General features: G+C 37.2%; 2 protein-coding genes across 3 annotated transcripts in view; both read right to left on the bottom strand.

Moving 5' to 3' along the window:
- Positions 1 to 858: 858 nt before the first annotated feature.
- LOC125647882 (carbohydrate sulfotransferase 15-like) lies at positions 859 to 18,917 on the bottom strand. 2 transcript variants are annotated; one of them, XM_048874708.2, is made up of 9 exons: positions 18,581 to 18,917; positions 11,776 to 11,935; positions 11,429 to 11,657; positions 9,221 to 9,244; positions 5,944 to 6,057; positions 5,286 to 5,445; positions 4,922 to 5,075; positions 3,245 to 3,392; positions 859 to 1,145 (listed from the first exon to the last, which is right to left on the bottom strand). In XM_048874708.2, exons 1-9 carry the CDS (start codon positions 18,736 to 18,738, stop codon positions 928 to 930), a joined length of 1,365 nt encoding a protein of 454 aa, XP_048730665.2. In that variant the 5' UTR covers positions 18,739 to 18,917; the 3' UTR covers positions 859 to 927. The 2 variants fall into 2 exon arrangements, with proteins under 2 accessions (XP_048730665.2, XP_048730666.2); XM_048874709.2 differs by lacking the exon at positions 18,581 to 18,917 and adding an exon at positions 13,523 to 13,903.
- A 4,152-nt stretch (positions 18,918 to 23,069) lies between these two features.
- LOC125648016 (carbohydrate sulfotransferase 15-like) overlaps positions 23,070 to 25,299 on the bottom strand; it is a 35,271-nt gene continuing 33,041 nt past the window's right edge. Inside the window, exons 8-9 of the mRNA XM_048874903.2 lie at positions 23,922 to 24,069; positions 23,070 to 23,366 (exon numbers count right to left, since the gene is read on the bottom strand). Coding sequence (XP_048730860.1) covers positions 23,149 to 23,366; positions 23,922 to 24,069 — 366 coding nt within the window. The 3' untranslated portion in view covers positions 23,070 to 23,148. The remainder of the gene's footprint in view (positions 23,367 to 23,921; positions 24,070 to 25,299) is intronic.

Here is a 25,299-nt window from a genome sequence, read left to right on the forward strand (position 1 = left end):
TTCAGAGCTCACAATTCTTTGTTATGTAAACAACGCACGTGTCATGTGTCTGTTTACATAGGTTAAATATACATGTACAAGTAAAAATTTCGTTTAAAGCAGATTTTTGAAATTACAAGTTAATTCTGAACACAATTAAACAGTTTCTAATGTTTGACACATCTTATTTTGTTTTAAACATGATATTTTCTATTGAACAACCTATATGTAAAGAAAAACGTGACACGAGCCTTGTTTACATAACTAGGAATTGTGAGTGCTGTATCTCACTTGTAACTCAACAATTGATATTCAAATATTGGTTAACGATTAGAAACACGTTAGTTAAGCATTGTAAATAATAAAAATTGGAAAATAAAATTTGAAAATTTTCAGCACAAACCGTGTCCCTGCCCCTTTAAGATAGCCGGCATTTCCTCTGAATTAGAAGTTGCTATCGTAGTACATCACGTCCTTTCATGGTTGTGAGCTAATATACAATATACAACGACAGTTGCATTACTACTACTATAGTTCATTCAGCACTCTAAAAATATGTAGCATGCTTTTCTATGGAAGATTGTTGTATTTTCTATTGACAAAGTATGAAGCATAAAACACTGAGTTATCTACCTTTCATCTCATTTCTTAACGATATATCACAATTTCTTGTATCTGAGAAAGGTTAATTTTGGAACCAATGATAAACTCTTGTTTCTGCAGTAGATTACGTAACTTCGTCATTGATAAATCGCTCCCTGTATCATTCTTACACATCGGCTGCTATTGAATAGAAACGACCATAAAATGTTGATATCAATTTGACTCGTGATTGTTTTAACTGTACACCATCCCAACATTAAGAACACACTACATTGATAAATTTTAAAAAAATATTTCATTTGCAAAATTTTGACTTTTTATTCCCTTTTTTGTCAACAGTGAATATCAATGTAACCGTTCCGAATATAATTCTTTATACACATCATCCCAAGTATACCTAGGGTCATTAAGAATGGATGACAGCCTCTTCATTGGCTCCCGGAAGTAGTCTATAAGCATGCGTCTAGTCCTATTCAGCATCGGACCTGCTTTAACTTTGAATATGGATCTGTATCGGTGAGACATATCCGACATTTTGTTTAAAACTTTTTCTGGAACATCACCTAAAAACAGTAAATATTGTTTATGGAAAATTATATTTTTGTGATGAAATAAATATTTTTGATGGATACTACATTTGTACTTAGGTATGCTAATACGAAAGCTGTCCCAGAAAATCGTATACATTGTGTTCTCCATGAAAAGTAACGAAAGAGGCCAGAAAGAGTAAATACATACTAAGATTTTCAGGATAGCATCTCATTAAATGACATTGATAATGACGAATCATATCAGTACCTCACCACTTAATGAGCATTGTTCTCTTACAGTGACTCAAATAAACACTTACGTCACAAAAGTCTGTGAATGTAACCTCAAATATCCATACTTTTAATGTGACACAAAATAACTATATACACGTCTCTCTTAACGTAACGATAACTAAACCTATCGTGCGACTCACTTAAAATCCCTTAACATATCACAGTTCTTTTTTAAAATTAACGTCAAATAAATAGAGAATATTACATGTTAATTAAATCCATATCACATGGCTCGCAACGTAACGTCAGATAACTAAATAATTTAATTTTCCTTGTAACAAGCAATTTGATTGGCTGAGCACACTGAATTTTTTTTTCCATTTATATTGTATAAATGTAACTTGGTATGGGGACACACACACCCTTGACAACCAAGATGGCACTACTTTTCCTTTTCTAATTTCATTGCGCCATGGAACACTGTTACATTAATTGGCCTTTGAACTATGAAATTGAAAATCAATGAAATTAAACATGCACAATAAAATACTGTATTGTCTGACACCCCCCCCCCCCCCATTATTTCTAAACAATGTAAAGTTACATAAAACATTAACGGTAAAAATTAGATAAAAAAGGGAGCTCCGATAGGTACAACGATGTCATATGTGAAATACAAAACAGTATATCAAGGACCGCCGCGACGGTCTAGAGGTTAGAGCGTCGCCCCTCATGCGGAAGGCCAGGGTTTGAATCCCGGCCGCGACAGACCTAAGTCGTTAAAACAGGTAGTGACAGTTCCATCGCCAAACGCCCGGCATCAGGTGTGAATGTCACGGGTTCTCGGAGATGACCTTAAAAACGGATGTCCCGTGTCACAGTAGGTGTGGCACGCTAAAGAACCCGTACTGCTCAATGACCGTAAGCGCCGAGCATAGGCCTAAATTTGAAACCTTCACCGGTCTTGGTGACGTCTCCTTATGAGTGAAAAATTCGCGAGAGAGAGACGTTAAGCAAGATACAACCAATCAATCAAGTATTTGCAAAATGTTTTAACGCCAATCGAAGCATAAAATGCGTCATGAATGTCTACAATATAACAGTCTCATCGATTAACATATTAGGATTGATTGTATATTGTTTAACGCCCCTCTTGAGAATATTTCACTCATATGGAGACGTCACCACTGCCAGTGATTTATAGCCAATATTCCATTATCACCTGCATATGGTGTTTATATCTCTCAACTGATTCGATACGCAAGAGCTTGTTCTGCGTATGGTCAGTTTTTGAATCGAGGCAAGCTGCTGACAAACAAGTTGATGGTACAGAGGTTTCGATTAAAGTCAGCATTTTGCAAATTCTATGGTCGTTATAACGATCTAGTTTGCCAATACAACTTATCATTGGGTCAAATGCTGTCTGATGTGTTTCATACCGATTGTTAGACCGTTCTTGGCACACTGATTTTGACTGCGGATAGCTCCGTTTACCTGATCAGGATATAGGGCTCTCAGCGGGTGTGACCTGTCGATGGAGGATGCTTACTCCTCCTAGGCACCTGATCCTACCTCTGGTGTGTCCAGGGGTCCGTGTTGGCCCAACTAAGTATTTTGCTTATAGAAGTTATGAGATTGATCACTGTTCGTCATCTTCACCTTTCATGTTGGTATCATTAATGATTACCCCGAAACATTAATATGCGAACTATGCTGCTTAAGTTTTTTGTATATAGTAAACTATTCTTAAAATAGAAATTAATATCTTCGATGATTTGAAAACAAAGTTTCTCAATCTTTGTGCTGATTTGAATGTCGCTAAAGTACTGACGCTAGTCTACTTTTCTCAATTTGCAGCTGATAATGATTATCAGCTTTGTTTGGCTGGTTCTTCTTACCCACATCCAGAAATTTGAAAAGATGTAAAAGATGACGTTTTATATCTCTGGAGAAATCCTCCGTTCTGGTTATAAATATCTGGCTCCTGGGGAATACATTCAACCAGTTAGTTATGTGGACGTCGTAAAACGAGGCGTAGAGGTGGGTCTGCAAGAAAATATGGAAGTCCATGTAATGAGACAATAGTGAAATGTTATGCTTGAAAGGGGTAGATAACAAACAGTGATCAATCTCATAAGTCCTATAAGGAATACAAAATAAGGAGTTGGGCAAACACGGACTTCTGGTCATACCAATGGTGGTATCAGGTGCCTAGAGGGAGTGAACATCCCCTGTTGACCGATCACACCCGTCGTGAGCCCTATGTCTTGATCAAGTAAAAGAAGTAATCAGTGTGCCAAGAACGGCCTATCAGTCGGTATGAAACACGTCAGATAGCATTTGACCCAATGATAGGTTGATTGGCAAACTGCAATTGCAACATACAACCAATTATCTGACCTACATATTTCCTTGAAGGTCAAATTTGAATAATCTTATTCTGCAAAACAAAATAAGAAGTCTTCCCTGAATTTCCTCTACCTCGAACGTCAACCTGAGTTCGTCCTTTGAGGATCCGGGTTAGAATAGGTCCTCAGTACCCCTTGCTTGTCGTAAGAGACAACTAAATGGGGTGGTCCTTCGGATGAGACCACAAAAACCGAGGTCCCGTGTCACAGCAGGTGTGGCACGATAAAGATACCTCCCTGCTCAAAGACTGTAAGCGCCGAGCACCGGCCTAGATTTTGCAGCCCTTCACCGGCAATGATGACGTCTCCATATGAGTGAAAAAATCTCGAGCGGGACGTTAAACAATAGTCAATCTGAATTCAAACCACTGAATGCTGACCTTCCAGGTAGCGAAGTCAGTGATATGTGAAATATCGGGGGACTAAGTTGCCGATCGTGTTTTTGCTAAATCGTGTTTGAAATGTTTTCACTCTTAGAAGTCACGATCCTCGCAATCTGGCTGATAATGTATATGTTTCAAAGTTTGCCTATGATTCTAGAAGACATAACACATTACGGACCACGCCAAGTCTGGCACGTTGGAAGGTTAAGAAAACTGTTAAAGATTGCTAAGTTTAAAGGAAACATCCACGACGTTAGTCTCATTCCGTGTTTAACCTCAACAACTAGATATCATTGAGGTGACAAGCATTACTCAATCATCACACAAGCCCCACCCCCACCGTGACATTATTTGCAAAGTTCAAGGTCCATAACTCTCTCTATCAAACTCGTACTTGATCTGTAACCCATTGATACGATCTTGTATACATTATAAAATAAATATCAGTATGGATAACCCCAGACCTTACTGCCATGCTCTTAAGCAGAGATTGGTTGTATAATTGTGACCTTAATGACTTGTTCTGAAGCAGAGAATGGTTGTATAATTGTGACCTTACTGGCATGTTCTGAAGCAGAGAATGGTTGTATAATTGTGACCTTAATGACTTGTTCTGAAGCAGAGAATGGTTGTATAATTGTGACCTTAATGACGTGTTCTGAAGCAGAGAATGGTTGTATAATTGTGACCTTACTGGCATGTTCTGAAGCAGAGAATGGTTGTATAATTGTGACCTTAATGACGTGTTCTTAAGCAGAGAATGGTTGTATAATTGTGACCTTACTGGCATGTTCTGAAGTAGAGATTGGTTGTATAGACAAGAACGCAGGGTGTTCTGTCTCTCACATCGAGCTAAATGACGAATAGAGGCAGACACATCGACATGGAAGTCCTCCGGGGAAGTCCCGAGACGTTGGTGGTAATAGTGGCTGTATAATCTAGAAAAACAAGGAACACGACCGGTAAGTTGTGCAGACATCAAAGGAAACATGGAATACATTATTTGACAATCCTTTTAATTGTAATGATTTATCACTCAATGAAAATAAAACCTCAACGAAAATAGGACTGCATACAGTAACAATAGCGAAGCAACAAACAAGGATAACACTTTCACTCAATATACCATTAGATTGTAAACCTTTCACCTTTCTACTGGGTCCCGCAGCAGGAGGATGAGTTTCATGTTGGGTTGAACATGGTGTACCAGATTTGCTGTGGTGTATGTAGGCTCGGAAGCGCCCTCATCGTTTTGAGGGATATGTCGCCAGAATCTGTTGTCCCAAAAATCCATTGGGTCCCCATGACCTGAATGGTGAAGGTCGAATCTATATTTAACACTCAAAGGTGAAATTAATTTGACTCGCTACTAAATTATGTAGAGGGTATTCAGTGCTCTGTAGTTTGTTATGCAGTTATTTCGCGAGTAAGTCAGTGATTGTTTTTATATTTGCACGAGTGCGAAGCATGAGTGAACATATTTTTTAAAATACTGTCTTACGAGTGACATAAATTTCACATCTAACTACATAGCATTGGATTTACTGTTTATTACATTTTCTTTGGTATCAGAACATATTTATTTCAAATCTTTATGGATGTAAAGTATCATATACACATCATTACGTCACAATCAGTTGTTATTTTCACACTGAAAATATCATTTTATTTTACTGTTGAAAATATAATAAAACATATTTACATTGCGGAGTGTTGTTGAAGTATTATTTTCTAGAGATATGGCAAATGCGTATTTCGAAAATACATGACAGTTCTTTATTTTTGACTTCTTTTTAATGACCTTACCCGTGATGATATCTGAATACCGAGATCCATCTGTAGATACTTTCATTTCCCATATCTTTGGAATTTGAAAGTAACCAATAAAGTAATTCAAGGTTGGGGTCTCCTCCAGATACACTGTAATGGATTAAAACTGTTCAGTCTAATATTGAAGATGAGAATGTGAAAATAACGAACAGTAATCAATCTCTTAAATCCTATAAAGTATGCAAAATTATTAGTAGGGCGAACGCGGACCCCTGTACACACCAGATGCGTGATTAGGTGCCTAGGAGGAGTAACCATCCCCTGTTGACCGGTCACATCCGCCGTGGGACGTATGGTGAAAATTGAAACTCGGTGGTTCTTTTCTTGTACTTAATGTTTAGAAATGTGTAAAATTTAACAGATATATCATATTCTTTAGTTAATGTAATCACACGGGTTACTACTATATGGAAACACAGTTTATATAGTGATTGCATTAAAAATTTATAACGTTGATGTTAATAAGGAATTGGTAAATAGAAAGGTATTTCCATTATTCATGGCGAACTCAAGGAACGCATTTTTGGAATGTCCTGTGCATCGTATTCTCAAAGACGGGAATATAGATGTCCAATACCGGCAGATTATATGATATGAAGTATGATGACAGAACTGAATTTCAGATATCGTTAGCATAATTATTACATTTTCTTATCGTCATTCCATTTTAGTGGGGTTGCGATAACGGGTTTTGGAAGCGTGGACTCAAAAATTTGTGTAGCAACGGTCTCCTATAATATATATTTGGAGCAACTGTCGTGGAAAACATACCAATGCTATCCAAAAACAGATAGTGTAAACAGAAAGTACAAATAGATAGTTCATGTACATTACGCTTTCCATAGTCGTAGGAGTCAATTGTCACATAACTAGCAAATCGTCGTATGGATTTACTGTAATGTAAGACAGCATACAATCATTATTTTGGCGACTGTCAAGCGAGTCCTCGGAAACTCACGGGTGTCTCAGGATGTACGATGGTGGAACATTCGCAGGACTATCGTTAATTATAAGTAAGAAATTCTTATGACTGTATGACTTAAGAATACAACTTGCGTAAAATGATGCAAAATCACAATAAGTACATATATCATTAGACGGTCGTAAGGCATTGCTCAACAAACTTATGCCGTGAGTCGTCGAAAATCACGGAAGATATCAATATCATTAAACGGAAGATATTGCACGAATGTTCTACAAAATGGATTGTCGAAAATCACTGAAGGTTTCGCTCGACAGATCTACAAAATGGGTCGTCGAAAATCACTTAACTTAATTAGCTATGAAAGTGATGGCAACCATTTTTCTCTCAAAACCTCTTAATGGAATACATGTATACATTAATGACTAATTAAAGCATTTATTGTTTACAGAAACAAGAGAAACTTAATAAAACTACGTTAGATAATTCCTTTTAGTGTAAAACAATATACATTTTATAAGGAAGAATATTGTTGTCTTGCAAGACAATAATTATCTCATCACCAAAATTACACATTCATGTGCCTACTTTGAGGTTAAAAAGTATTTGAAATGATTACATACGGGTTTATTACTGAAATATATAATTAAATACAGAGCAATTTTCATTGAATTAAATTTGTGGTGATAAAATTACAGCTGATGCCCCTTTTATGCATCGCTCAACAAAACTACGAAATAGAATGTTGAGAATTACATATACGGCTGCAAAAACATTTTTAAGGCTTAAAGACAAGTAGTCTAGCGACAACACTTACATCGCTAACCCTAATTTTCCTACAATACAGCCACAGTTGTCCTAGGTTAGGATGCGTTAGCTTATTAAGGTCACGATGAAAAGCGAATATAACGAACAGTGATCAATCTCATAGCTCCTAAAAGCAATACAAAATAAAGCTATTATTAGCTTTAAGGAGAGTTGAAAATATTTTTTACATCCAGTAAATGCTAATCAATACACCGTATTTCCCCGCCTAAGGAAAATGTTTGATTTTGCATTCATCTGTAAATATGAGCGTCATGAAATAATAGTCCAATATTATAAAGATTCCTAATTCTAATTCCTAAAGAATACACTGAAACACAGTATGTGTTACGTCTTCGTCTAGTATCATAGCGAGCTTCTCGTGTCGCGAGGAGCTCGCTTCAATGATTACATCAATTGTAACTACTCGGCTATTTCCGTAACCGCAAATAAACCTCAGTGTGAAACTTATACGGTACCAATTTTGATGCACCAGATGCGCATTTCGACAAATAATGTCTCTTTGTGATGTTGAAGCCGAAATTTTGGAAATTCGAAATAACAATAAACTTGTAAGAGCTGAAAGGAAAACTAGAGTGCCAAAAACTGGAGCCAAATTTGTCTAAGGATAGAGCTATGCATGAGGGAGATAATTATAGGTAGATCGACGCCATCGGTTGTTATGGGTACACAATGATGTAACTATGACGTGACAGATATACGTTACAATATGAAACACGAGCTTTGGGGCTAAAACAAATGCATCTATGATATCATACATATCTAAGGTATTCTACCACTATCAATCTTATGTGGTGAAAATTAATCTTTACTCCTAAATAACACATTATACAGGGATTCGGTTCTAGCCTTTTAATCTCATCCAAATGCGAATGAATGCAAACATGTTATGCAATCTTTGCTCCGATCCACGTCCGAGTTTTCTTTTCGGTGATGGAAAAGACGAGCGTGATCCGATTGCGATTATACATGTGAGTTACGTGATTTCCTCTTCATAAGCTGAAAAATGATGAGATTACCCATAATGCTTTCGGAAAAATGTCGCCGTCATTGACAACCCCGTAAATAAAATAAATAGAGTGTTTGGAAAGTGCCATAATTCCAGATAAGCTTTCTCATACCTTCGTACGTTTTGTTGTTCATAATATTGCTTGCTTTGAAAGAGAGAGAGAAAAATTCACCGCAGCTTATATGACGTCACAATGCAATGCTTACATCGACTGCGTTATATTTTCCGCGTTTTATAAATAGGCCGATTAAAAGTCGTGGTTGCAAGATGTAAAGGGTCTTCGCTCGACTCAACAGTCAAAACGTAAAACATATCACCTAAAAGATTTACAGGACGAATCGATTACATTTAAAATCAATGCTACTTTGTATAGGATGAATTTGAATACTATTGAAGAAGTGAATTAAATATTGATCACTGTTCGTTATCTTCACCTTTGCATACAATGATGTATAGATGTACTATACATTAGTGTGCATAATGAAATAAAGTCTTACCTTCATTGCTTCCATTTGGAAAAGCTAAATGAAAATAGAATGAAGTAAATAAAAATAATTTATGTCATATAATTCTTTTACAAAGGTCAAAATAATTGATCAATTGTTAACCTCAGTAGGAGTTGTTATCAAGAAGTACACAAGAAAGATTTATTATATAGCTAATGAATAGTCTATTCTAAAATATGCCTAAAATCTAGAGAATGTTAGCGTTCAATATCCTGAGAATTTATTGAACGCTAACTTTGCATTGCGTAAATTGTGTGCGCCCGAAACATTCCGAGTATGAGCATTCAATATTGACGTTACCGTAACGACGTAAACAAGCCAAAATGGCAGACGACGGTCCTCCGAATCTGACAGAGCCGGTATTTGATATCATATTCATTTATTTAAACAAAATGTTTTACTGCACACAAATCATGATGTCCCCATTCACAAAATCAGTTTGCTTCATGCATTAATGACGGGTTTAATATTGAACAGTTAAATGCATGCTGATATTGCACACCTTCACCTTAGATGGCAATATTGATGAATTCTCGTCTATTTTGGAGTATTTTGAGTGAAAAGGGATATAATTTAACAACTAAATACTTTAGCTATATAATAAAAGGATTATTGAACTTATATTGGTGAATATTGGCATTCGTTGGCTGTCAAAAGGCACTCGCAAGCTCGTGGATTTTTACAGCCAACTCGTGCCAATATTCACCAATATAAGTTCAATAACCCTATAATATTGAATGCATTGCCAAATAAACCATGACACAGTTTTGCAATTGGGAAGATCACACTTAATTTACCTGCGCGACATGGTGGTATTTCCTTGTATTACATAGTGAGATTTACCTGTATGACATAATAGAATCCCCCTGTGCATGACGTGGTGAAATTTCAATATTGTGAATCCTACATTTTTCATATTATGTGCCTTACTCAGCTGAAAGACAAGGACCCTAATGTATCTACTAATATGTCTTCGTAAATACTTCCCACAGGCACGTATCGGAGCCGTGTAAAGGACCATACCTGTGCCGTATCAAGGACTTCTATACGCATTTGTAACCTATAGGTGCCGGTTGCAGTAGCTTCTTGACAAGAGCGGTCGCTTCGTGATCGGAAGGTTGTGAGGTTAAGCCCCGTTCGTGTCAAACCTAAGACATATACATGTACATAGGTTAGTTATTGCTCCTTCACCAAACACTCGAAATTTAGAAGTGAGAGTCGCAGGTCTTACTTGTAAAACCTTAAAAAACGGAGGTCCTGTGTCGCAGCACGCATTGATATGTTTAAGAACCTTCTGTGCTACAGCTCTGAGCGCCAAATGTATTTTTTTCTTTACTTACAGCTAGTGAAGCCGAAGTCACAGTATGATTGAATAATTCTTGAAAGGACGTAAAACAAAAAACAAATCTACCTAAAGGAACCATGTCCAGGACTCTATCTATGTACCCTACCTGTGTACTCTACCTATATACCCTATATGTGTACCCTACCTATATACCCTACCTGTGTACTCTACCTATATACCCTAGCTGTGTACTCTACCTATGTACCCTACCTGTGTACACTACCTATGTACCCTACCTGTGTACTCTACCTATGTACCATACCTGTGTACTCTACCTATGTACCCTACCTGTGTACACTACCTATATACCCTATATGTGTACCCTACCTATATATCCTACCTGTGTACTCTACCTATGTACCCTACCTATGTACTCTACTTATGTACCCTACCTGTGTACTATACCTATGTATCCTACCTGTGTACACTACCTATATATCCTACCTGTGTACTCTACCTATGTATCCTACCAATCTAATTAAAATTAGATCTTTGATCCGCTCATGCAATCGCTACACAAAGTTTGTGTAGCGATTGCATGAACGGATCAAAGATCTAATTTTAATTAGATTGGTATCCTACCTGTGTACACTACCTATATACCCTACCTGTGTACACTACCTATATACCCTACCTGTGTACTCTACCTATATACCCTACCTGTGTACTCTACCTATATACTCTACCTGTTTACTCTACCTATATACCCTACCTATGTACTCTACCTGTGTACTCTACCTGTGTACTTTACCTGTGTACTCTACCCATGTACTCTACCTATGTCCCCTACCTGTGTACTCTACCTGTGTACCCTACCTGTTTACTCTACTTATCAACCTTATTTTGTACTTTACCTATACCGTATCGATGCCAAGACCAGAACCATGTCTCTTTGGAGAGCAGTCCTCTATTCCCTACGATCTGGGGATGCTGTTTTAATCGATGAAATAAATCTGTGGTGCCGGATTTACAAACACCAAAAATGTGGAAGTACGGTAGGCACCGGAGCCTGCTGTACATCAGGTTTTCATCAGGGTCATACCAACACGGGTTCTTGAAATTCGGCAAGAACTTCTTTTTCTCCTGCATCCAGAAAAGACAAACTAAAGACAAGTTAACGTGCTGGTAAATTAAGCATTTCCAAATAAACGCTCTTGTAAATATAGTAGAATAGAACCAGGAAATATTCAAGAGCACTAACTTGACAGAGAATATCCTCCACAACACCAAGTCTTCTATGAACACCACATTGATAATCTGGAGGGGCTTTGTGGTGGAGGAGATCGCTGAACCGTGTGGCGGCGAAGTATTGAATGACGATCAAAACACCGAGGATAAGGCAAATGATAGAAGTCGACTTCCTGTCAACGAAATGATGCTAAAGATCGTAACATGCCATTGCAAATATGAAACGAATGATTAGAACTGTCACTTTCTTATTTGATGTCAAAATGACTTCCTTTTCAGTTTCTTTATTAGTGGTTGTAAACATCAAACGAAATACAAAGTTATAGGAAAACCTTATTTTCACAATAAAAGCAGAGCCTTAATCCAAACGCTGTCTTTAGAAAGTGAAGATAACGAACAGTGATCGATCTCATGAAAGGTGAAGATAACGAACAGTGATCAATCTCGTGAAAGGTGAAGATAACGAACAGTGATCGATCTCATGAAAGGTGAAGATAACGAACAGTGATCGATCTCATGAAAGGTGAAGATAACGAACAGTGATCGATCTCATGAAAGGTGAAGATAACGAACAGTGATCGATCTCATGAAAGGTGAAGATAACGAACAGTGATCGATCTCATGAAAGGTGAAGATAACGAACAGTGAACGATCTCATGAAAGGTGAAGATAACGAACAGTGATCGATCTCATGAAATGAAAGGTGAAGATAACGAACAGTGATCAATCTCATGAAAGGTGAAGATAACGAACAGTGATCAATCTCATGAATCCTAAAAAGAATACAAAATCAAGTGTAGGACAAACACAGACTCCTGAAAACGACAGGGTTGGGATCAGGTGAAGCTCTATATGTTTAGGACGCATGTGTGTTTTTTAATAGGAATTGGCTGACTAAGCATCAAAGATACTCTGAAACTGGGCGAACGAAGTCAGAAACTTGATATAACAGAAGCAGTGATCCTCGCCACATGACCGGGTGAATAGAATCCAGATCTTGAACGATTCTGCAGACAATAATATCGATGTTTTTTTAACAGGATATCCACGGAATTCCTCTCCCACTACGAATTACCATGATTGGATGCACAAAGCAAAGAAAGCATCGTATGTTTTCTTTCACTATTGTTTGTCCCTTTTTTGACCATCGTAAATGGTGTCATATTCTAGTGAGTGAGTTTAAGTCATTTCTTATTGATATGTTTGTTTAGATACATGTAGGTGTGCTTGATATGGCAAAAATCGAGTCCGACACATTTTCTTTCTCTCGCCTTCGCATGTCTCTACAGTTGTAATCCGTATACGTATATTTCGACCTTGACATACAAGTTTTATATGTATATTTTTGCCACCGTGGGGATCCGGGTTAGAATTGGTCCTCAGTACCCCTTGCTTGTCGTAAGAAGCAGTTAAATGAGGATGAGACCACAAAAACCGAGGTCCTGTGTCACAACAGGTGTGGCAAGATAAAGATCCCTCCCTGCTCAAAAGCCACAAGCGCTGAGCATCGGCCTTAATATTGCAGCCTTTCACCGACAATGGTGACGTCTTCATGAGTGAAAAATTCTCAAGAGGGACGTTAAGCAAAAACAATCAATTAAGCAATCAATCAATCGATTTATGGGAAAGTTTAAAACTATTTTGAACACATAATTTTCATGAAAAATATTTTTGAAGTATATCAAAGAAAAATATACGGACAAGATTTACCATGTACAGTGTTAAATTTTATTTTTGTCAAGATATTTTAAGGTACCCACCATTTCACCATCTTACAGATCAATATCCGTCCCCACTTCATACTGAGTTTAAAGGATCACCACAAACTCCGATAGAGATCATTCGATCTGCCGCATCTTCTATATTCACAAAGGAGACATATCCATGTTCCCGACAAATGTATTTTCCGTTTTTGATGACGGATTGACTCCCATTCATTGACGAATAAGCACAAACTGATTGGTTTTAATATGCCCTTTTGATATATTGTATCACACTCATTTCATCCTTCATCAGGGAACCACTAGCGTTAAGACATTGTAAAAAATAAGTAATCGTCATGTGGTCATCGTAAAGTTTAGATTGAACGGTTGACAATACAGTACTTTGTTAAGTCGATCGATATCCAGTTTAAGTAAATATACGGTCTACACAGGATATCAGGCCGCTCTTGAATAATTAAACTCCTGTAGTTCCATTGAGAAATCGTGATTTCACAACGTCCGCTTGAACCAAAATGATTTCATTCTTCTCTGTACATGACAAACGCTGACAAAAGCATATAGATTTTTTTATTCCATACGTAAATATGTTGAAATATAAAACTGAGTTAAATGTACACGATAAAACCTTTATTTAAATGCAGGACGTGACGTATGTAGCGACTTTATGTATAACCTTATGTGCCTTACGACACACATTTCGATTAGTCTTAAAATTAATAGGTCAGAACGTTGTAACTGATATTTGTCATTGATTTTATTCTTTACAATCCTCAATTCCTGTCTTATAAACCCATAGTTTAAAGCCAATTTCGATCTCTGGAAGGTATAATGCCTTTCAATGGGGATTTCTGAAAGATATGTCTTTCTCTGGGGATTTAACACCGTATTAACCTATGGGCGCTGCATAAACAATGGACATTCTGCTTTGTCTACATGACACTTCTGTGTGGTTGCAACTCGTCATAGGACGTAGATGAGAAGATTCTATTTTTATTTCAAAGGGTCAAACAAGATACATATGCGCTAGTGGAATGTGGGTTACATCAAATTAATGTTTGTAGGTTTACTTTGCATCAAAAGTGGACTTGGGTATGTTTGATTATGTTTCTTCACATTTAGTGTGGATTTGATACACGTTTCTCCACATTTGGTGTGGATTTCATGTTCGATACCTATTTCTACACATTTGGTGTGGATTTGATGTTTGATGCATGTTTCTCCACATTTGTTGTGGATTTCGTGTTTGATAAAGTTTAATCCACGTTGCGCGTATGCGTTTTGAAAGCAACTCTAGACTTGATATTAATGATTAGAATCGAGTTGCATTGCAGTTTGATTTATGTATTTTCACTCAATGTAAACTGGATATTTTATACGATAATCTGAATAATAAACACCTCATTTATATCTTTTAAATACAGGATATATACAAAGAAAATCAAAACGCGTTCTGAAAATTTATGATTATTTGTCACCCCGTTGCAGTTATGAGACTACATTTTCAAAACTTAATAATTCATTTTTAAAACCGTTTTTAATGCTTGCTTTTCTTATCTATATATTAAAAGTCCCGCCTGGATAAGTAGCGAGTAACAGGGTAGACACAGCACTTTTAGGTCATATTGTAAAAGAAAAAAGAGTGCACAATGCTGGAAAAATTAATAATCCAATTCTTGAATTGATTTTCAATTAAATATCACAAACACCAAATCATTAACAAAGTGGTACAATCTGAGTTTTAAACAGTTCTTGCCCCCCCCCCCCCCCCAAATTTATCTAATTGTAATGTCTCCATATAATTGAAAGATTTTCGGAAAGGACGTTAAACAATATATTCAATCAATCAATCTAATGGTAAACAGCGAATATAAGGTAGTGAACTGGTGCCAATCGGCCATGTCGTCACTTTGAGAAATTGGAAGTACAATTACTGAAAAAAGAATTATTGAAAAATTTCGTATTTGGGTTAATTTCCTGTGTTTGGTTGGTAATATAAACAACATTAGAGGTAAAATAAACTTTTCTAGTCATCGAATGAGGTGCATTTACAATGTCTGAGACGGGAATGGGCAGTAATTGCGTTAAAACTGAATATTTTTAAAACTCTAATCGAAAAAATCCCCCCAAAACAACAACACAAAAAAAGTAAAGAAAAAACAATAAAAGAAAACTAGATGCTGTCATAAGATAGTAATACCCGCACGCAAGTGTTTGCCTATAAATATACTCTCCGTCCAAATGGCGGATCTAGAGGGGGATTCCAGGAATTTGACCCCCCCACCCTTTCTGTGGGACATCTTTGTAGTTTTTTAATATGATACTGCTAACATTTGTAGACAATTGTTTTTATGTACAAGTTAAATAAAAGATTAACTAACACTGGATGATACACGTATATTTGATTTTATCGATTCATTTTCTGGATTTCTGGAACATCCCCCTTTTTATATCGCTGAATCCTATAATTAATATGTGCAACTAGCAAAGAAGCCACAGTGTGATTTGGCTACGTCGTTTTATCCTCAGTTCCAAAAGGGGATGAAGTTGACTCAGTAATTTGACAACTAGGCCTAATTTATCAACACCAGTATATCATTTGATTCTGCACACTGATATATATTTACGATATTTTCGTTACATGCAAGTATCACTCTTAAAAAGTATATGTAACATAAAACTTTTGTTTAAGAAGTAGACAATTTGAAAGTGAAAAGGAAGTGCCAGGAAATACTCAGAATGCAGGATTTCGCATCATTTACCTCAGAGCTTCTGGGGGCCTATGCGACCCCAAGCCTAATGGGAGTAACCTTTAAATCAGTCCTCTCTCTCTCTCTCTCTCTCTCTCTCTCTCTCTCTCTCTCTCTCTCTCTCTCTCTCATATTTCTTTGCGATGTCAGAAATGGGTAGAAGGTGGACGTTGTGAAAAGTACCTAAAAGATCAAGTGCTAGACCCCCCCCCCCCCCAACAAATTTCTGGATCCGCCTATCTAAGATCTACTTCACAAGCTCAAATTACATAGATAAAATGAAACCTTAATTAGTATCCATGTTTTCTGCAACTCGTCGAAGTTACTTCAGTGTGTATTTTTTTTTTAAGACAAGTGTAATTTTCAGTAAATTACATTCTCAAACAAATGTGATTCTAGAGTTGTTGATCAACCATCGTCATATGTTGTTTCAAACCTCCCCCCTTTAAATCACAGACAATTGTATCGCTTGGGTTCGAATTTACTATTAACGAGTATTTGAATTTACTATTAAAGAGTATTCGTTAATAGTAAATTGGAACCCAAGCGATACAATTGCCTGTGCTCTTAATATATCTATGGTCATTTGACCTGGCATGACGTTTTAGTGAGAAAAACATTTACGAAGGCAATGTGACCAGGTTTAAAATACTAGATTATTCAAAGAGAAGAAATGATGGAATTTGAATGGTTTCAATGTTTATTTGTGTTTGAATAGATGATGGTGGTCATTGTACATTGATAAAGTGGATTTTTTGTAGGATCCGAAACAGGGCGGGGATTTCTACTTTCACTTTTAAGAATGTGTTAAGCTGACGACAGGACGGGAAGCTGCGCATTTGCTCGTTGGATGATTTGTGTACATATGAGGACGTGGATGTCATTTCAATAAGTTTAAGAAGGTGAGCAAAGGCACAAAAAATGTTTCCTGAGTATAGAATCTGAATAAAGGATATTGCATCATTGCTGATCAGGCAAGTCTAGCTGTTCTTTTTATTTTTGAATTATTTGTTTTTATTTATGTATTGGTTTACAATATTACAGAAGGTGAAATGTCCATGAGTTCAACTGGATATTTAACTCTTTCTGTGCACATGTATGTGTATTTGTTTTAATTGGGAGGGGGGGGGGGTATTATCAGTTTGTGTTGGTGTAGGCAGGAAATGGAATTTGGCTTGTCATTTCAAGAATGCAAATTTAATGGGAATGCTTTACAAGAGAGTCAAAAAAATTCTGGTTAGAAGTTGAAAGTTGTGTAGAGTGTCAATTTTGTGTTTTGCTTAAAGATCAGTTCCAGTGCCCTAATGTTGAACATTGGGCAGATATATAAATTGACACTTGGTTGGTTCATGCAGTCCTCTTTGATATTGACCGAACTTTCCCTCGGAGACTGTTTCTCCAAGTCACTGTATCTCGCAAATACTTGGTGTAGACAGTTATCATACTGGATCACGTGAAGGAAGGGGATATAGACTCCCTTTGGAACGGCGTACATACTCAATACTCAATGTTGCGTAGCTTGTGGAGACCCACATCTTGAAGAGTGGCCCTGACATTTTACCTTGACCCCATTTTTAAGGTCAACCACCTAAGACCTTGTGGAGGACGAAGTGTGATTTTGACCGTGACCCACTTTCAAGGTCATTCAAGGTCGACAATCCCATTCCAGTGGATTCTGGGTCTTTACGACCGATAGTCTTTGAGTGATGACTTTCGGAGACAGTCGCTGAGTTTATGGGTCTTCGGATTTCTGAGATTCATCTTTCACGGAAATGGATTGTGACGTGAATTCGTCAGCGAATGTCTCAATCAGCTCCTAGAATATCATGTGACTACTCCTAAAGATGTAGATGGAGCTTAATGATAGAAAACGTCATTTTTCGGCCCTTATTTGCCCCCTGAGGCTAGTAGGAAAATTCCGAAATCTTATTGCACATCTGCAGGACATTACTATTCAGCTCCTAGAATATCATGTGACTACTCCTATAGATGTAGATGGAGTTTAAGTGACAAGCTTTATGATAGAAAACGTTATTTTTAGGCCCCTATTTGCCCCCTGGAGCCAATATGAAAATTCCGAAACCTTATTGCACATCTACAGGATATTACTTTTCAGCTCCTAGAATGTCATTTGGATAGCACTATAAATGTGGACGAGGTTTTAGTGACAACAACTGGGACGGACGAACGGACGGGGATAAAAACAATACGCCCGAACTTTCTTTAGAAAGTGCGGGTATAAAAAAACCCAACAACACTATTTCATATTTTTTCTTAAGAAAACGTTTTCAGGTTTGTACTTGCGGGAAAGTTCAGAACTCTCCAATTCATTATCCAAGGTACTCACCATGTTCTAAGGTGGTGGGGCAATATACGTTCCCATTTCAGACAGAATTGAAAGGACATGGCAACAGGCATAATAAACTCACAGAGAACTCTTTCTGTTACTTCTCCATGTTTTAACTTAAAAAACATATCCATACTCTCGTATTTCTGATTACACATTTACTTCTATTCATCGTGGAATATTGTAATACTACACTAATCGCATCCATTAGAAAAACCACTAGTTTCAAATCACAACAGAAAGTAACTATTCGTCATGTTGTCGGTGTGAAGTTCAAAAAGAAGGATGGCAAATAATTGATATGCTGTCCTTGGTCGACTCGGAGTCGATCAGTTCCAATTTGAGCAAGTACTTTTTGTGAGTTGGAGAACGACGACCCTTTGTTGATTAAAACCCGAAGTCATCACATGTAACTTGAAACCATTTATTTAAATGTAGCGTCCTTGCTCTATAGAATCGTGACATTGGTATAGTTCGTTTCAGTCCATTTATTATATACAGTTCTTTAAATCTAGAGCATGGTATCTATTCTTAAAATTGTAAGCATTATTAACTTTGTGTGTGTGTGTACGACACTGTTAGCCTTTATCACACATAGATTTAAATATTTAAAACTTTTAATTTGACGTTAGATGTAATGGTTCACTATTTCAGGACGTTGTGTTGATTTTCAACATTTTTATTATCCTTAATAAGTCTAAATATCATATTTACATCGCACACATCGTTTGTTTAATCAGTTTCTCAATATCTCTGATTCATAGAAACTGTAATCAAAGAACGATTAAGGCTATTTTACCCCCTCCCCCAGTTCACCATAAAATATATTCCTTCAACACTGGACATATGAGGTCAGCTCGCACGCACGCACGTATGTACACACACACACACACACACACACACACACACACACACACACACACACACACACACACACACACACACACATGTTGAGTTAAATAGTCACTATAACCCTGTTTCAATATGTCCGTGTGTAAATTGTTCCTCACAAAAAAGTTACCGTTACATGGCAGTATCCCCCTCTTATATTTATGTACGGATTTCAAGTAATATTCCTTTTGTCGTTTATATACTCATTCTGTCCGTCCGAATATAAATCAACCAAGTGTAGAGAGCAAGGGTACATACATTATATCTAGTTTCTGTAGAGAGCGATGGTACAGATATTATACCTAATTCCTGTAGAGAGTGAAGATACATACATTATACCTAGTTCCTGTAGAGAGCGAGCACACATATATTATACCTAGTTCCTGTAGAGAGCGAGCGTAAATATATTATACCTAGTTCCTGTAGAGAGCGAGCGTACAGATATTATACATAGTTCCTGTAGAGAGCGAGCGTACATATATTATACCTAGTTCCTGTAGAGAGCGATCGTGCTGATATTATACCTAATTCCTGTAGAGAGCAAGCGTGCAGATATTATATCTAGTTCCTGTAGAGAGCGAGCGTACAGATATTATACATAGTTCCTGTAGAGAGCGAGCGTACATATATTATACCTAGTTCCTGTAGAGAGCGAGCGTACAGATATTATACCTAGTTCCTGTAGAGAGCGAGCGTACAGATGTTACACCTATTTCCTGTAGAGAGCGAGTGTACAGATATTCTACCTATATTTCCTGTAGAGAGTGAGGGTACATATATTGTACCTAGCACCTGTAGAGAGCGAGCGTGCAGATATTATACCTATTTCCTGTAGAGAGCGAGCGTACAGATATTATACCTAGCTCCTGTAGAGAGCGAGCGTGCAGGTATTATACCTATTTCCTGTAGAGAGCGAGCGTGCTGATATTATACCTAATTCCTGTAGAGAACGAGCGTACAGATATTGTACCTAGCTCCTGTAGAAAGCGAGCGTACAGTTCCTGTAGAGAGCGAGCGTACAGATATTATACCTAGCTCCTGTAGAGAGCGAGCGTGCTGATATTATACCTAATTCCTGTAGAGAACGAGCGTGCAAATATTATACCTAGTTCCTGTAGAGAGCGAGTGTACAGATATTATACATAGTTCCTGTAGAGAGCGAGCGTACAGATATTATATCTAGCTCCTGTAGAGCGCTGATATTATACCAAATTCCCGTAGAGAGCGAGCATGCAGATATTATAACTAGTTCCTGTAGAGAGCGAGCGTACAGATATTATACCTAATTCCTGTAGAGAGCGAGCGTGCTGATGTTATACCAAATTCCTGTAGAGAGCGAGCGTGCAGATGTTATACCTAGTTCCTGTAGAGAGGGAGCGTACAGAAATTGTAAATACATGTAGTTCCTGTAGAGAGCGAGTGTACAGATATTATACCTAGTTCGTGTAGAAAGCGAGCGTACAGATATTATACCTAGTTCCTGTAGAGAGCGAGCGTACAGATATTATTCCTAGCTCCTGTAGAGAGCGAGCGTACAGATATTGTACCTAGTTCCTGTAGAGAGCGAGAGTATAGATATTATACCTAGTTCCTGTAGAGAGCGAGCGTACAGATATTATACCTAATTCCTGTAGAGAGCGAGCGTACAGAAATTGTAAATACATGTAGTTCCTGTAGAGAGCGAGTGTACAGATATTATACCTAGTTCGTGTAGAAAGCGAGCGTACAGATATTATACCTAGTTCCTGTAGAGAGCGAGCGTACAGATATTATCCCTAGCTCCTGTAGAGAGCGAGCGTACAGATATTGTACCTAGTTCCTGTAGAGAGCGAGAGTACAGATATTATACCTAGTTCCTGTAGAGAGCGAGCGTAGAGTTATTATACCTATATTTCCCGTAGAGAGCGAGCTCACAGGTATTATACATATACATGTAGTTCCAGTAGAGAGCGAGCGTACAGATGCAAGGGGGATGGGGGAGGGGGGGGGGGGGTCGCGACACAAAAATATATGTCACGGTTGCCTCATTTTGGATTAGCAATTGACAGCGTCACAACGTTTGACCTACAGCATGCGTCATGTAGCTACATGCAGGCGGGCATACCTAGTCCGAGATATCTGACGTTTCCCTGGCTTTTTTAATGATTTTGATATTTACCGTGCCAGGAAAACGTCAGAACCGGCGCCATTACGTAAACTGGAAATTCGCCGCCTCCAATTAGAGGCGGCATTCTCGGGCCGATTTTAAATACTTGCGAGCCGAATTTAATGTTAAACTCATAATTAATCAATAAAACGATGCTTCTTGTACTTACTAATATCGATTAAAAGAAAATATCACTTCAGAATTCGATAACAGAAGCACGCAATTGTAGTTAACCGAATTTTCGCTGTCATTTGACCGAACGAGTCACGTGACTCAAAACAGCTCGACAGTTTGTTAAAATGTTTTCATGAGGCTGTTTATGTCATTAAAGTACCCATAAAATCGATATTAGTAAGTACTAGAAGCATCGTTTTAACATTTATGGATAGAGAATGGAAAGAACACATACTTTATAACACCCCCCCCCCCCCCCCCCCCCCGCCGTGGTAAAACGTCATTAACTCGCATTTATATGCATGTAATTTTACACGTAATACCGTGTACATGTATGTGTATTCTTACAACAGGGAGTATGATATGTATATAGTCAGCAAGTTAAACATCTTGTGTTTGATATTTTATTTTTTAACTAACAGAGACTTTGTGACCGCATCACTCCAATCTTAAATAGAGAGGACTTATGGCGGTTCAATTCTAAACTAAATACTTGTATCTTAATATTTAGATTAATACTGAGACAACCTTTTAATTCCATTCAAGCATAAATTGTCTGTTAGTCTTTTAGCTACTCCATATCTGTTAATTTCTCATACTATGGATCGTAAACGTCACCTTAGTTTTCAATCTTTCTTACCCGCTATATCTGTTCGGGTTCAATACTAATCCGCCGAATATCGGTAGGCTAAATGTACTTTCACATAAATTCATCCCAAATGAGGCAAACCTTTTATACACATCGGATTCGTTCGCTTCAAAATTTGATGTGAAACATAAATACATACATGTATTATACCAGGTGTAGAACTCAATTACGAATAAAAGCAAGCTCGATTTAAGAAGGCTAGGTTTAAGAAAAATTGTTGAACAAATTATTCTTTTACAATGTTGTTTTCGGAGGGAGGAAGGGGGCTTTTATTCATTGGATATAGAATTTGAAATTTCAAATCTTTTTCAGTATGATTTTAAAAATTTTTTTAGTTGTCTTTATTAATATTTTTCATGGTAAGTTAGTGATTTTAAAATACATATGCATTAGTATAAAGTATATGAAACTGTGGATGACTTTTCCCACTCTCTCTGTAATTTCTGCTTCCCTTGTTCATGATAAACTTTTTATTTTGCAAAATGCTGACCTCCTCATAACATTATTGCATACAATATTTTCCGTTCATTCCGTCTTCCGTTTCGTTTTCCGTTCCGCGTTTTTAAATGCACGAACTAATATTTGTGTGACTAAATCGAGAAAGCGTAATCAATAATAAACCCCAATAGTTTAACTTGTTTATGTTTTTAATTTCAAGATACATTGAATAAATTTTGGCTTTCTGTATTCTCTCTCGTTCAATGAATATCACAAAAACCACTTCGATTGATGTTCTTTATATACGTCGTTCCAAGTATATTTAGGGTCTTTAAGAATGGACGATAGTCTTTTCATTGGCTCCCGGAAGTAGTCTATAAGCATGCGTCTGGTCCTATTCAGCATCGGACCTGCTTTGTCTTTAAAAATGGATCTGTATCGGTGCGACATCTGTGACATTTTGTTTAAATCTTTGTCTGACACATCAGCTACAACACGCCACAAATGATGTAAAATTAGATATAAATAAATCTGAATACAGAGAGCCTAAGTGCAACACAGCTTTCTGGGTAAACAGTTCTACAAGTACTACAGACGTTCTCATAAATAGGAAGCATATTTAGTTATCTAGACATTTACTAGGATCGTTCTGATCAATAGGAAGTACATATAATTATCTAGACATTCTGATGAATAGGAAGTACATTTAATTATCTAGACATTCTGATAAATAGGAATAACATTTAGTTATCTAGACATTTACTAGGATCGTTCTGATAAATAGAAAACACATTTGATTATCTAGACGTTCTGATCAATAGGAAACACATTTGTTATCTAGACAATTACTAGGATCGCTCTGATCAATAGGAAGTACATTTGTTATCTAGACATTTACTCGGATATTTCTGATCAATAGGAAGTGCATTAAATTATCTAGACATTTACACGGACTGTTCTGATCAATAGGAAGTACATTTAGTTGTCTAGACATGAAGCTGATCTAGCCGTTTTGATGTCAATACATTGCAGTTTCTTCTTACCCACATCCAGAAATTTGAATAGATGTAAAAGATGTCGTTTTATATCTCTGGAGAAATCCTCCGTTCTGGTTATAAATATCTGGCTCCTGGGGAATACATTCAACCAGTTAGTTATGTGCACGTCGTAAAACGAGGCATAAAGGGGGGTCTGCAAGAAGAAGGCGAGACCTAAAACTTTTACAGTAACATGTAACACACAAAACTATATAATGTTAGATCAACTTTGAAAATAGCTTGAATGATTTCGCTGGAACCGTCCAGTACTCCCATCGCAGTTGAGTCTTACTATAGGACGTTTTAACATTCTTATCATGAAAAGTGTCGGACTACATTTATTGAGAACAATTGTATTTCAGTTAAGGCCTTTCTCTGTAGTCGCGTAGTATACTTGGAAAAGAAATATTTATGCGGTAATATTTCATTATCATCTGCATAATATGGTGTGTTTGTCTCTCGGCTGATTCAGTACACGTGAGCATGTTCTGCGTATGATCTCAATTTTTTAAGTAGAGGCAGGCTACTGGCAAATAAGTTAATGTTACAGGGGTTTCAATTGTATCGTTTAAAGTCAGAATTTTGCAAATTTGTGGTCTATGGTGGCTATGATAATACTAGGTATCATAAGATTGTATGCTGTCTGAAGTGTTTCATACCAATTGTTACATGTAGGTTGTTCTTTACATACTGGTTTTGACTACGGATTACTCATTTACCGGATCAAAACAGGGCTCACGGTGAATGTGACCAGTCAACAGGGGATGCTTACTCCTCTAACGCACCTTATCTCGCCTCTGGTATATCCAGGGGTCCGTGTTTGCCAAACTCTTAATTTTGTATTCCTTATAGGATTTTTAGATTGATCACTGTTTCGTTATCTTTATTTTTCATGTAAAAGCATGATGGTAAGTGCTTCAATGGGTATGAACATTATTTGTGATATATGCAGATTTAAATGTTTCCTGGAGATTATGTTCGGTAAAATTTTCAAATTAACAATCTAAATAGAATTTCGTTGATCCCAGTCCGATGTAACGACTTCGGACCACCGACGTGCGTCAAAACGGACGATACATATGGTAAACGATTTTATCTATTTCCGTCTTATCAAACACTGAATATAGAGAAAGATTAGAATCTAGCTATTGGTATGAAACACGCCAGACAGTATTCGACCCAGTGATAGTTTGTATTCGCAAATTAGAACATTATAACTACCAAAAAAATTACAAGCTGCGTACATTAAACGAGATTGTTGAAACCCCTGTAACGTCAACTTGTTTGTCAGTAGGATAAAACCGGGCCGCTGGACACACCAGAGGTAAAGCCGGATCCCCGGACACACAAGAGGTGGGATTATTTCATTGATCATGCTGAGTTT

The sequence above is a fragment of the Ostrea edulis genome, chromosome 6 (assembly GCF_947568905.1).
Source record: "Ostrea edulis chromosome 6, xbOstEdul1.1, whole genome shotgun sequence".
Classification (NCBI taxonomy): domain Eukaryota; kingdom Metazoa; phylum Mollusca; class Bivalvia; order Ostreida; family Ostreidae; genus Ostrea; species Ostrea edulis.